Source organism: Eulemur rufifrons, chromosome 15 (genome assembly GCF_041146395.1).
Source record: "Eulemur rufifrons isolate Redbay chromosome 15, OSU_ERuf_1, whole genome shotgun sequence".
In the NCBI taxonomy this organism is placed as follows: Eukaryota; Metazoa; Chordata; class Mammalia; order Primates; family Lemuridae; genus Eulemur; species Eulemur rufifrons.
The window spans coordinates 77,801,255-77,815,573 of record NC_090997.1 but is presented as its reverse complement, the minus strand read 5'-3'; the positions used below and the strand labels follow the sequence as shown (position 1 = coordinate 77,815,573).

The window sequence follows — 14,319 nt, the reverse complement described above, 5'->3', positions numbered from 1 at the left end:
AAAGTTGAGTTGACCACAGTTCCTGACTTTGAGGTCACACATTGTAATGAAAGATACGTATGTATGTGCTTTACTTGTACCCATATGGTTGAAACTGCAACATTAGTCATGGTTGTGTGTCCTACAGGTGGCTATTTTATTTATTTTCAAAATGTGTACATGAATATTTAGAAATCAGTTTTGATACTGGCACGTTTGTTATTCGAAGGCAAATATGTAATTTAAAAAGTTAAAATTAGCCACAAATTTAAGGAAGTTTATAGGAATCAAATATATACCAGTTTATTCTATTCTTCCAAATTGGGGCAAGGGTTAGGTTTATAACGAGAGGGAGAAAGGAAAAGGGAATGAGAAGAAATTTAATTTTGTTTTATATATGAGTCTTCTATGGATGTTTTCTTCCCATGATAAGAGTGATGCCACTTAACATAGAATACTGAACTGTGTGTCAGGAGCTGTGCTAAATGTTTCATGTTCATTATCTCATTTAATCCTCCCTAAAGCCTGAAGGTGAATAGTAATAGTTTCCTTTATAGAAAAGGAAATTGAAGTTTACATTTTATATAAGTTAACATTATACAAGTAACATTATATAACTTTTTACACAAGTTAGAGTTAAAAAGTGTGAACTAAATATATATCTGACTTTGGAGCCGTACTCTTACCACTATGATAGAGTGAAAAAACATTAAGGGCAATTTTGTTTTAGGTACTTCTAGTCTATAGTATTTTGTGCTTGATATTTTGCATGCCATTTAATCATTTCACATATACCATTCAATCTTCAGAAGAAACCTGTGGTATAGGCAAAGGCAGTATTGTGCAGATGAGGCTACAAAGACACAAGTTAAACAAATTGCCTTGGGTGTGGGTTATAGCAGACCAACAACTAGATTCCAGGCTTCCTGACATCTAGTTCAGCTTTCCATTATAGGAGAAACTTCCTCTGCGTTAATTGAGTTTGCCAGATAAAGTTGTTCTTGTTCTTTGAGGTTTGCCATTGTTTCCCCTCTACTTTAATTCAACTTCACTTATTTAGTTAATAATCCAGGAATGTTGCTGGAGTAGCAAAAATTTGATTAGAATCATCACCTTCAGTATTTCAGGTAATGGAGTGGAGTAAAAACAGCATGAAAAGCAGAACCCAGCCATTCTGTTCCCGGGCTGGCCTCCTGACTGGGTTGAAGTTGACATCTGGTGTGGCTTTGATCGCTCTGTTCTCCTGGGAAGCCCTGGTTGACTACTTGACACCTAGCATTAGATCTGACCCGAGCATTAGCCCAGGAAAGCTTTGCATAATTAAGCTATTGAGATTTGTTTCCCCTGACTGGACAGAAGAGCCCTACAAGGTGAGGGCTCTGTTGAAGTGATAAAGCTGATTAGATCTTTAGCAGTAAAGGAATCTGATCTTAGAAATTTTTTCTAGCTCTAGTTAATGAGGCAAAGACAACATTTAGCAGGGAAAATGAGGTCACTAAAAAGAGAAACTTTTTTTTCTTTAATAAAGAACCAATCACTTTGTCTCCTTTTAAATCAAGGCCTAAATTTATTGTCCTGAATAAAGCTCAATTTAAATGAACAAATAAACAACTTTTTTCTCAGGGGTATAGTAATCTTGTTTAAACTTAAAGCACAGGAAGTTAATTCAGGAAAGTAAAACCAAGATAAGCCTAGAAGTGAAAGTAGTTTAACAAATACTGACAACATCAAAACTGAAATAACTAACAATTACTCATTGTACAAATGTGTGGTTTATTCATTAGAATATAATTTTTTTCTAAAAGTTTTATCACTTTTTCTTTCTATACTGAGATACACTTATACAAACTTCACATATTAATGCAATAATTATTCCTTTCAGTTTATATAGCACCTTTACTAAATATGCTACTATTTAATCCTCATAAAACTTTATATTGAAAACTGTATTATTTCCATATTAGGGAGTTAGGACTTGGCTCTAAAAGTCCCAAATCTCAAATCTGTGTGATTTGCTCAAAAAGTTATAAATAGGAGAGCTTGGAGTCAAATATAGGTTTTTTTCAGCCCCCCAAAAGTGGCCTATACCATAATTGCTTCCAGTTATATATTAAAGTTTTTGATTCTGGTCTCTGTTTCTTTCTAAGCCAATATTCCATTATTTAGAAAATGGCGTGGCATTTGTGTTCATACGTAATATATTTACATAAAACGTAAATCATACATGTACACTTATACACTTCTGTGTTCATAGGCTAGCCATCCTTCCACTATGAAATATTTTTCTTCCCACAAAGAACCTGTCCCCCTTCTAGGGTTCAGCTTCTTAAAGTAAAATCAATAGTCACAAGGGCAGACTTAAAAAGAAGTAACACAGGAGGTTTTACCATGGAAGTGGATGGAGAGGAGACAAACCATCCTTCCCAGCTCACCTTGTTCCATTGTTACTGGCTTTGGGGAGGTTGTAAGAGTTGGTTATGAGTATGGGAAGGGTTTAATGCTGATAATACTGCTGTTTAGTCCATATGTTATACAATCAGTGTGCTTTTTAAGATTACATTAAATTTTTTAAAACTTAAAATTTACTTAGAACTTTAGAATTTTCAAGAAAAATTAAAGCCTACAGTCTGTTTAAATGAAATTCTCTTTGTCTCCTTTCTTTATGTTGGGAGGTGGTGTGGTGAAGCTAAGGAAAGCAACCTGGAGGTAGCTTGGCTCAGGCAATTCTTGGCTTCAGCAATCATTAGTGGTTAGGCGTTGGCCAGTTACATAACTTTTCTTTAAATTGAGGATGAAAATAATAACCACCTCATAGGATTGTAATGAGGATTAAATGAGGTGTTTGTTTGTTTTGTGTTTTTTGTTTGTTTGTTTGTTTTTTGAGAGACTGGTTGTTTTCTGAGGCTGTAGTACAGTGGTGCAATCATAGCTCCCTGCAGCCCGGAAGTCCTGGGCTCAATCAGTCTCACCCTCCAGAGTAGCTGGGACAACAGGCATGCACCACCATGCTTGGCTAATCTTTTTATTTTTTTGGTAGAGACAGGTTTTTGCTGTGTTGCCTGGGCTGATCTCAAACACCTGGCAATCCTCCTGCCTCAGCCTCCCAAAGAGCTGGGGTTACTGGAATGAGCCACCACACCCAGCAAATTGAGTTTATATAGGTGTATGTTAGTGTGTATAGAGAACATAGAAATAAGTGTGAATGTGCATCCTAGCTTAGGACAATCTATTATATATAGTAAGTGCTCAATAAATGTGAATTATTATTTGCAGCCCAGTCAATCAGGCTTCTCCTCTGCTATAGTAAAAATGTCCTGGCAAAGTTTTCCAGAGAATGGCTAATTTCAATGGGTAACTTCTTAATTGCAGTTTCTCTTGACCTTTCTCCTACGTTAGATATTATTTACCATGGTCTACATCTTTTTAAAATTCAACCTCCCAAATTTTCAAGTTGTCGCTCTATTCCTGCCCAACTGCAAGTTTCACTGTTTACATCTGCTCCCATTGAAGGTCCTCAGACTGTGCTAAGTTAGATCCACAGCCTGATCCCAGAATTGGCAAAAATTCCATTTAGGGGAAAAAATGACTGTAAATCAAAAGATAACTTTGGAGAGGCTCTCTCCTCCTAAAATTTGTGTGCATCTAGATGCCATTGTTTACACAGATATCTGGTATCTTTAAATTATCATTATTGTAATACATCTGGTCTTTTCTAATTCTTTTGGTTGGGAGTGTTGACCTGCCTATAACTTCCTGCTACCTCTCTTCCTTAACCATTATGTTTTAATCATCATGCTGTGTTGGTTTTAATTCTGCTCTCTCTCTTCATTCCTTTTTTTTTTTTTTTTTTTTGAGACAGAGTCTCACTCTGTTCCCCAGGCTAGAGTGCCATGGCGTCAGCCTAGCTCACAGCAACCTCAAACTCCTGGGCTCAAGCAATCCTCCTGCCTCAGCCTCCCGGGTAGCTGGGACTACAAGCATGCGCTACCATGCCTGGCTAATTTTTCCTATATACATTTTTAGTTGTCCATATAATTTCTTTCTATTTTTGGTAGAGATGGGGTCTTGCTCTTGTTCAGGCTGGTCTCGAACTCCTGAGCTCAAACAATCCCCCTGCCTCGGCCTCCCAGGGTGCCAGGATTACAGGCATGAGCCACTGCACCCGGCCCTCTCTTCATTCTTGACCTTCCATTTCTGGTAGCTTTGTCCTCTTATTTATCTCTCTGTGCCATCTTAACCCACTCATCACATTAACTTTCCAGTCAGTAGCTTACTCCTGTCCATGGTGCTGACTTCAGAATTTACTTTAGAGCCATCTCTTCTCTTCCAGATCTATCTAGCTATCTCCTGTGCATTTTCCCCTGTATTATAGACAAATCAGCTTTGAAATGTCTGAAAAATACTTAGTTATCTTCTCCCTCAACTTTGTATCTTTTCCTGTATCAGTAGTCCTGACTAAGGATCCTGACAGCGTCATTCACCTGATATCTCAAGCTAGAAGTCATTGAGTCGTCCTACATTTCACCAAAACTAATTAGTCAACATCTTGTCTACTTCCTTAGCATTGTTTTGATCTTTCCTTTTTCTTTTTATCTCACCATTCCCACTGCTTCCAACATATTAACCATCACTCTATTTCTTTCAGACCGTCTTCCATCATGTAAGATAGCCAAATGTTTCTATTAAATATTAGACCAATTTGATTATATGATATTCTTTCTTTAAGCATCAATTGCATTACATTTTCTAAAGTGCTTTGCAAGATAATCAAAAAATAATCTATGTATCTTCATGAATAAAGGAGTTCAATACAACATTGAAGTGTTGAATACTAAGTCTGTTTTCTCCCAGAAAGTCACAGCACACATTATTAAAAGAAAGGCCATATGAAGTTTTGCTGTTGACTATAGCAACAAAACTCTATAACATGAGTTTATATTTGAACATGAAAATTTTTTCCCCTTAATTTTTGTTAATATGAAACTATTGACTGGATATACTCTTGACCTCACTCCTGTGGTATCCAAGGCCTTCTATGCCTACTTCTCTAATCTCATCTCCTTTCTTTTGAGCCTTTGTGGCCATACAGATTATATTCATTTAGTTCCCCCAAAATCTATCAGTTGATCTCCATCTTTGAAAATTCAGCTATTTAAAAGCACAGATAATTTCTTTATTCATTTGATGTCTTTAGTGGTTAGCATATTCCTTGGCACTTAGTACGTATTCAATGTGTATGAAATAAACAACAAAAATGGACGATGTCAATTGTAGAAATTTACTTTTGAAGATATTAGATTTGCTGTATCTGCCTAGTCATTCTGCTGCTATATTTGCCTATCCAGGAAATCTAACACTTGATAGTAGCTGTTTAAAAATATTAAGCTGCTTGACCTCAGTAATTTAATTGTTCTTCATATTTCTTCTGTTTACCTGCACAAGGTGTAGGAAATTACATTATAAATTTTTAATTCTTATAGAACAAAAATCAAATTTACTTTTACGTGTGTTATAGCTATTCTCCTTCCACTGTGGACATTCCTTTAAAATGATTGTTGAAAATATTTTCTATTTCTTCCTGACAGGTAATATTTGAAGCTGAAGTCTCAGGAGGGAGAAGTGGTTATATTGCCATTGATGACATCCAAGTGCTGAGTTATCCTTGTGGTAGGTTGTGATTAAGAATTGTATTTTTCTGTGTCCTTTCAACACTTGTCTTATATTGGCAGTGACTCTAGATTGTTTATCACTTGGTCATTGCTGTCTTTTGTTGTTGTTACTCCTAGCCTTCTGTTGAGTTTTAAAAGAACACTGAAATATATCTAAAGTTTTGAACCAAATGTTTTTTGACTTGTAACTAATTGTGCACACATTAAAGGATTCTTTTAAATTATTTAATTACTGAGAACAAAATATAAATAGAAAGGCAACTCTTGGTAGGACTTGTTCATTTTTTTTACATATTAAATTGTCTAGAAAAGCAAAGAATAGCAAACTAGAGTTCAGTAGAAAGGAAAATAAAAAGAAGGCTCACTAAGTTTTTTGATATGCTAAGTTGAGGGTTGGGGTGAGATGAAGGGAATGAATTAGTTCACCTCACTCAAAATTTAGGACTATTTTTAAGTTTTTGCTGTTACAATATCTGGTTAATCTGTATTTTTTAAAAAATAGAAAACAAAACAAGAAACTCAATTTACTAGTACATAGTTCTGTTATGCCTTTAGATGCACAGTGGTTGGGTTTTAGATGGTGTACCTAAATGTGTGTTGACATCACATCCCTGAAAGACAGTTATTGCATACACTTAATAGAGCCAGACAAAAAGCAGCTGGCATAAATTCAGACATTACCTGTATTTCCCAATAGCAATGTTTTATAGGGCCTATGAATTCTGGATTATCTGTTCAGTAATCCTCCCTGGTAGAAATATCTCTAACACATTGTAGGCAGCATGCACAGGGGCCACTTTGTGAGGGTCCAAGGCTTGTGCTACTGCTGAGTGGTTGTCAAACCCTAGTGTGCATCAGAATCACCTACTGGGTGCAGTAAATCACAGGTTGCTTGGTTGCTTGGTTGCTCCTCTGGTTCTGATTGAATAAGTCTGAGGGTAGCCTGAGAATCTGCATTTCTAATCAATCGCCAGATGCTATTGATGATGCCGGTCTAGAGTTTATAATTTGAGAACCACTGTTGTAGCTCAAGTATTCCTTTTTTTCAAAGCTCCTACTGAGGTAAGACACTAGAGAAAGATGTGGCAGGCAATTTGTATATTCCATGTTTGGTATGTTTTAAGGAAAAGAACAAAATCATCTCACTCAGAGTTCAAGTTGGTTTACTAAGTTCTTTCAGTCCATAGTACAAGAGATCCATGTTTCTATCTGCACTTCGTTTTCATTTCTTGAATGATAGAAGTTGAAGAAAAGCTTTCATGAGTAAATCAATAGAAAATGATGAAGTGAGCACAATAACAATTGTAGTGTGATATTCTCCTCCATGAACTTTTCTTTTACTTTGGATTAGCTTTTGCTATTACATTTCCTTTCAGTGGAAAACATGGATGAGACTTCAGTTTTAAAAGGTAACTGCAGAGAATATTTGTTTGACAATCATAAAACTCATGTATATTTTGACTGTCGTCATCATTTTTTGTTCTAATATGGGTATTTCTTTTGGGTAGCTTTCCTATGGCTATAAAGGAATAGGAAGTCATTTTAATGAACAGTTTAGTTGATTTTCTATTAGAGAGAAACAAAAACATTCCCTTATTCTTTGAAGTGCTAGAGGGTTATAACTATTGAAGTTTAAAAAAAAAAAAGAAAAAATCTAACTGCTTAAATTGTAGCTTAATCAGTTCAATGGCCATGTAACTGTCAGTATTTTAGAAATCATTATATGTTTTCATTATATTTTTATATTATGCTCTGATTTGTGCCTATTTAATCTCCTTTGCTTGCTTTGACTTGTAACTTTTATTATCGCCCATATGCTGTATGCTATGGCAGCCATTCAGCGGTAATTGTTGAGTGCTCAGTCTGTATAGAACAATACTCTAGCAATTATAAGACAATAAGTAATAGAGCTACTGAGAAAATGAGAACTGTGAGAGTCAGAGAAGAAATGGTGTCTTCCAGCACAAATAACCCCTCAATTTTCTTCTGCATGATATTAGTCTTGGCCAAAGTTAAAAACACTACCAACAGTATTCTAGTGGGATAAAGTAACATGGCATATTTTCTTCATGTGAAAAAAAATAACTTTTTTTTCTACCTTCACAGATAAATCTCCTCATTTCCTCCGTCTAGGGGATGTAGAGGTCAATGCAGGGCAGAATGCTACATTTCAGTGCATTGCTACAGGGAGAGATGCTGTGCATAACAAGTTATGGCTGCAGGTAAGGCCAACTTGGCAGCTCAGCTAAACAGTACACTTGATTTTTTTTTTTTTTAATTACAATTATGCTATTCATGGTCTTATCCTTATCTGTGTTTGGGAGCCAGGCTGTCCATTTGGGTTTAATTTACTTGGTTGCAGATTTGTGTTAGAGATTTCCCTTTCTGGAATGTAAGTAAAAAATATAAGGGTGTGTAATTAATAAGTATTTGTGTTAGTATCTAGTTAAACCTAATGATTCTTGAATATGTTCAAAAAAGTTTCCCTAGATCCATTCAAGATATGAATAAAAAAGTAAAATTTTTCTTATTTAAAAATATTTTGAAAACTGAACTTACAAGAGCATAGTACTTAAGCAGGAGCTGTCATACTCTGATAAATTTTTAAAAAGTATTTTAAGAAACTCTTGGGAGTATTTCAGGAAATATGATTTGGAAGAGAGCCAATTAAATTTTTTCAGAATTTTTGTGTCTGAGCGTTAATCACAGATCTGAGGTCAAGACATTTGCCTTGCACATATTAAGTCCTTAATAAATTTGTATTTAATTAATTGCAATTTATTTATTTATTTGTATTTATTTTTTTAATTTCATCTTATTGTTATGGGGGATACAGAATTGCAGGTTACCTACGTTGTCCATGTACCACCTTTCCCCCCAAGTCAGAGCTCCAGGCGTGTCTGATCCCCAGATAGTGCGTGTTGCACCCATCATGTAGGTATATATCCCTCCCTTCCCCAACCCCCCTTCCCGAGTCAGCACCTTCAAGCGTTAACACTCCCCAAACGGTGCGCAATGCACTCATTGTGTAGGCATACCCCCATCCCCTCCCCCACCCCCCATCTCAGTCTGATATCCGATTGGTGTCGTTCCCAGATGTGTATTTAGGTGATGTTCAGGGAAACCAATTTTCTGGTGAGTACATGTGATGCTTGTTTTTCCATTCTTGGGATACTTCACTTAATATAATGGGTTCCAACTCTCTCCAGGAGAACCATAGAGATGTCGTATCTTCATTATTTCTTATAGCTGAGTAATATTCCATGGTATACATATACCACAGCTTACTAATCCAATCATGTATTGATGGGCATTTGGGTTGTTTCCACATCTTTGCTATTGTGAATTGTGCTGCTATAAACATTCGGGTACATATGTCTTTGTTACAGAATGACCTTTTTTCCTTTGGGTATATGCCCAATAATGGGATTGCTGGATCGAATGGCAGGTCTACTTGAATCTGTTTAAGATACCTCCATAATGCTTTCCACAGGGGTTGCACTAGTTTGCAGTCCTACCAGCAGTGTATGAGTGTTCCTGTCTCTCCACATCCACGCCAACATGTGTTGTTTTGGGTTTTTTTGATAAAGGCCATTCTCACTGGGGTTAAGTGATATCTCATTGTGGTTTTGATTTGCATTTCTCTGATGATTAGGGATGTTGAGCATTTTTTCATATGTTTGTTAGCCATTCTTATATCTTCTTTTGAGAAGTTTCTATTCATATCATTTGCCCACTTTTTGATAGGGTTGTTTGATTTTTTCTTGCTGATTTTCCTGAGTTCTAAATAGATTCTTGTTATCAGTCCTTTATCTGATGTGTAGTATGCAAATATTTTTTCCCATTCTGTAGGTGGTCTGTTTATTCTCGTGAGTGTTTCTTTGGCTGTGCAGAAGCTTTTTAATTTAATCATGTCCCATTGATTTATTTTTGTTGCTGCTGTGATTGCCTTGGGGGTCTTCTTCATAAATTCTTTACCTAGGCCAATGTCTGTAAGAGTCTTTCCTACATTTTCTTCTAGAATTCTGATTGTATCACGCCTAAGGTTTAAGTCTGTTATCCACCGTGATTTGATTTTTGTGAGAGGTGAAAGCTGTGGGTCCTGTTTCAGTCTTCTACAAGTGGCTAACCAATTCTCCCAGCACCATTTATTGAATAGGGATTCTTGTCCCCAGAGTATATTCTTTCCTGCTTTGTCAAAAATTAGGTGACTATATGAGGATGGTTCTATATTTGGATTTTCTGTTGTGTTCCACTGGTCTATGTCCCTGAACTTGTGCCAATACCAGGCTGTTTTAAAGAACCATGGCCTTGTAGTATAGTTTGAGGTCTGGCAAATTAATACCTCCCATTTTGTTTTTGTTGCTTAAAATTGCTTTTGCTATACGGGGTCTTCTCTGGTTCCATACAAAGTGTATAATTATTTTCTCTACATCTGTGAAGAATGATGTTGGTAATTTAATAGGGATTGCATTGAATCTGTAGATCACTTTGGGTAGTATAGACATTTTAACAATGTTGATTCTTCCGATCCACGAGCATGGTATATTTTTCCATCTATTTGCAAGTTCTGCTATTTCTTTTCTCAGTGTTTCATAGTTTTCCTTATAGAGGTCCTTTACCTCTTTAGTTAGATATATACCTAGATATTTTATTTTCTTTGTTGCTGTTTTGAAGGGTATTGAGTCTTTAATTTGGTTTTCTGATTGACTGTTATTGGCATATATAAATGCCTCTGATTTGTGTATATTAATTTTGTAGCCAGAGACTTTGCTGTATTCGTTAATCAATTCCAGGAGTCTCATGGTTGAATCCTGGGGGTTTTCCAGATATAGCATCATATCGTCAGCAAAAAGTGAGAGTTTGATCTCTTCCTTCCCTATTTGGACTCCCTTGATTTTGCTCTCTTGCCTGATAGCTCTCACAAGGACTTCCAATACTATATTGAAAAGTAATGGGGACAATGGGCAGCCCTGTCTGGTTCCAGTTCTAAGTGGGAGTGCTTTCAATTTTTCCCCATTCAGAATGATGTTGGCTGTGGGTTTGTCATATATGGCTTGTATCATTTTTAGGTAGCTTCCATCTACGCCTATTTTGTTAAGCGTTTTTATCATAAAAGGGTGTTGAATTTTGTCAAATGCTTTTTCTGCGTCTAATGAGAGTATCATATGGTTTTTGTTTTTGCTTCTATTTATGTGGTGAATTACATTTATAGATTTGCGTATGTTGAACCACCCCTGCATCTCTGGGATGAAGCCCACTTGGTCGTGGTGGATTATTTTTTTGATAAGTACTTGGATTCGATTTGCTAGTATTTTATTGAAAATTTTTGCATCTATATTCATGAGAGAAATTGGTCTGTAGTTCTCTATTTTTGTTGCGTCCGTTCCTGGTTTTGGTATCAATGTTATATTGGCTTGGTAGAAAGTGTTGGGGAGAATTCCATCCTTCTCAATATTGGAGAATAGTTTATGTAGGATGGGCACCAGTTCTTCTTTGTATGTATGGTAAAATTCAGGTGTGAACCCATCTGGACCAGGGCTTTTCTTTTTGGGAAGGTTTTTTATTGCTGTTTCGATTTCAGTTTTTGATATTGGTCTGTTCAGGTACTCTATTTCTTCCTGGTTGAGCCTGGGAAGACTATGTGTTTCTAAAAATTTGTCCATTTCCTCTGCATTCTCCAGTTTGTGCGCATAAAGATTTTTGTAGAATTCATAGATGATATCTTGTATCTCTGTAGCATCGGTTGTGATTTCTCCTTTCATGTTCCTAATGGAGGTTATTAGAGATTTTACTTTTGTGCTCTTGGTTAGTCTAGCCAAAGGTGTGTCTATTTTGTTTATCTTTTCAAAGAACCAACTTTTTGTTTTATTAATTTCCCTTATAGTTTCTTTGTTGTCCTTTTCATTTAATTCTGATTTGCTCTTAGTAATTTCTCGCCTTCTGCTGGGTTTGGGGTTGTTCTGTTCTTCTTTCTCCAACTCTTTGAGTCTATTCGTTAGGTTGTCTATTTGCAGGTTTTCTGTCTTTTTGATATAGGCATTTATGGATATGAATTTCCCTCTCAGGACTGCTTTAGCTGCGTCCCATAGATTTTGATAAGTTGTATCTCCATTGTCATTTAATTCCAATAAACTTTTGATTTCCATCTTGATTTCTTCCTTTATAGAATAATTATTCAGGAGAAAGTTATTTAGCTTCCATGACTTTGAGTAAGAGTGAGGGTTTCTGTTTGTGATCATTGTTACTTTTATTCCGCTGTGATCTGAGAAGATGCATGGTATAATTTCTATTTTTTTGAATTTTTTAAGACATGCTTTATGTCCTAGGACATGGTCAATCTTAGAGAATGTCCTGTGAGCTGATGAGAAGAATGTATATTCTGTGGACTTTAGGTGGAATGTCCTATAGATGTCAGCCATGCCCATTTGTTCTAGCATTCTATTTAGGTCCATAATGTCTTTGTTTATTTTCTGTTTAGAGGATCTGTCCTGTACTGTCAATGGGGTGTTAAAGTCTCCAGCTATTACAGTATTGTTATCTATCATTTGGTTCAGATCTAGTAGGGTTTGCTTTATGAATCTAGGTGCACCTAGGTTGGGTGCATATATATTGAGTATAGTCATGGCTTCTTGTTGAATTGTGCCCTTGACAAGTATGTAGTAGCCATCTTTGTCTTTTATTATTTTTGTTGGTTTGAAAGCTAAGTTATTGGAAATTAAGATTGGCACATCAGCTTTCTTTTGGTTACCGTTTGCTTGAAATACCAATTTCCATCCTTTTATTTTCAGTCTAAATGCATCTTTGCTCGTTAGGTGGGTTTCTTGAAGACAGCAGATACTTGGATTGTGTTTTTTTATCCACTGGGCCAGTCTATGTCTCTTGAGCGGGGAATTCAAGCCATTCACATTTATTGAGAAAATTGATAAGTGAGACGGTTTTTTGTTCAGCTTGTTGGGTAGAAAATTAATTGCAATTTAATATACATGTTAGGGAAATATAAATGGTTCATATAAAGAGCTTTAAGAGAATCAGAGTGAAAACTGTAGACTAAGGAATATTCTTCAGAGAATTTGCAGAAAGTCTATCTGTCGGTAATATGGTGCTGGGGGCTGGAAGTAGCTGAGAGCAGCTCTAAAGCCAGGAGACTGGACCTAGCACAGGTGTCTGTTGAGGTAAATACTTGAAGCTAAATGATATGTAAGTAATAATATTCTCTGAGCACCATTATTATTATTATTTTGGTTCTCTCTGCATCAGAATGAGGAAAAGGATTTAATTAGTTTCGAATTTTAAATTCCTAAGAATGCCAATAGAGACCAAAAAGAAAAATCACTGTAAGATTAGCTTAGTTTCTTCAACATAGACATTAAGATTTGTTTTATTATATCCTTTAGAGAGGTAAAGGTAGCATTGAGAATAATCATTAGTTTGCAGGTGTTTGGGGTAATGATTATGATAAATGATTATTGAAAACATACTTAGTATAATGTCTGATACTGTGCTAGTTGTTATATGTGTGTTGTTTCATCTAATACCTGCAATAATCCAGTTAGAGGTTATAACAAATGTATTTCATATTAATCTAATTATCACTACTTTTTATCATTTATTTGATTTGCAGGTATCAGGATACCATTTTTTTTGTGTCCAAATGAGGCTCCCTTTTTTTCTGTAATTATGCTAATTTCCCCTACAGATGCAGAAATATAGGACAATTTTTCTTGGAGAGTGTATATTGTGTAATGTACAACCTGTCTTAACTAAACATCAAGTCACCCCCTCCCACCACCTAAATAGAGTAAAAATGATGTTAGATATGTTTTCTAATTATTTTGCTAATTATTTTTTCATTTAGATAGGAACATTAGATGATGTTTGGCTTTCACTGTGAGCTATGTAGTCTTTTCTTAGAGAACCAGAGGATCTGTAGTTTGCCCTTGGTTTTATGCCTCAGGATTTAATGTGACATTGAAATAAAAAGGGTTTTGTATCCTCAGTCACCAGCTGCCTTGTGGCAACAAAGACTTTCTGGACCCTGCTGGTCTGAGTGGGTTGCAGTCAAAATACTGCTCATTTTTTGTTTCTTATTTTGTAGATTGGCCATTTCATGATGGTTTCTTAAAAATTTTCTCCTGCCATTTTTCAAACAAAGATGAGAGAGAGAAAATATTTCTTTGGACTTCTATTCTGCTTTCTTCCCTCCCCCCTTCTCTTTGCATTTGCTGCAGAAAACTGGATTTGTGTATTTCTCTTCAATTTTGACATTGACATTGCCCAATTATTCAGCAGTGTACTTATTCACCTTATTTACTTAAAAACTATTCTGCCTCTTTCAATAATAACACATAAATTACCTTAACTTATTCTCTTTAATTATTATTCTCCGTGTTCAAGAAATATTGAAATCTGTCAATTACTTAGGGATGTTTTTAAATTGAAATAAAAATATCTTCTTTATAGTATAATAATACCATGTAATAATGAATCAGATAAAATTGGTCATTATGTATATATCAACCAATCAGAAAGTGGCAGTGACTTAAAAAACTTACCCATCTTTTGCTGAAAGTAGTAAAAACATAACAAAGCAGGAATAGTTTTGGTTCCACAGTGAATCAGAATAGATGAATAGATGCCATCTATTTATATGGCCTCTAATCCATATGAA

At 35.6% G+C, this 14,319-nt stretch overlaps 1 protein-coding gene across 6 annotated transcripts in view; it reads left to right on the top strand.

The window, feature by feature from the left end:
- PTPRK (protein tyrosine phosphatase receptor type K) overlaps positions 1-14,319 on the top strand; it is a 509,148-nt gene that overhangs the window by 251,602 nt on the left and 243,227 nt on the right. For all 6 annotated transcript variants that reach the window (XM_069488870.1, XM_069488869.1, XM_069488867.1 and 3 more), the window contains 2 exons: positions 5,565-5,646; positions 7,755-7,870. In XM_069488870.1, coding sequence (XP_069344971.1) covers positions 5,565-5,646; positions 7,755-7,870 — 198 coding nt within the window. The remainder of the gene's footprint in view (positions 1-5,564; positions 5,647-7,754; positions 7,871-14,319) is intronic.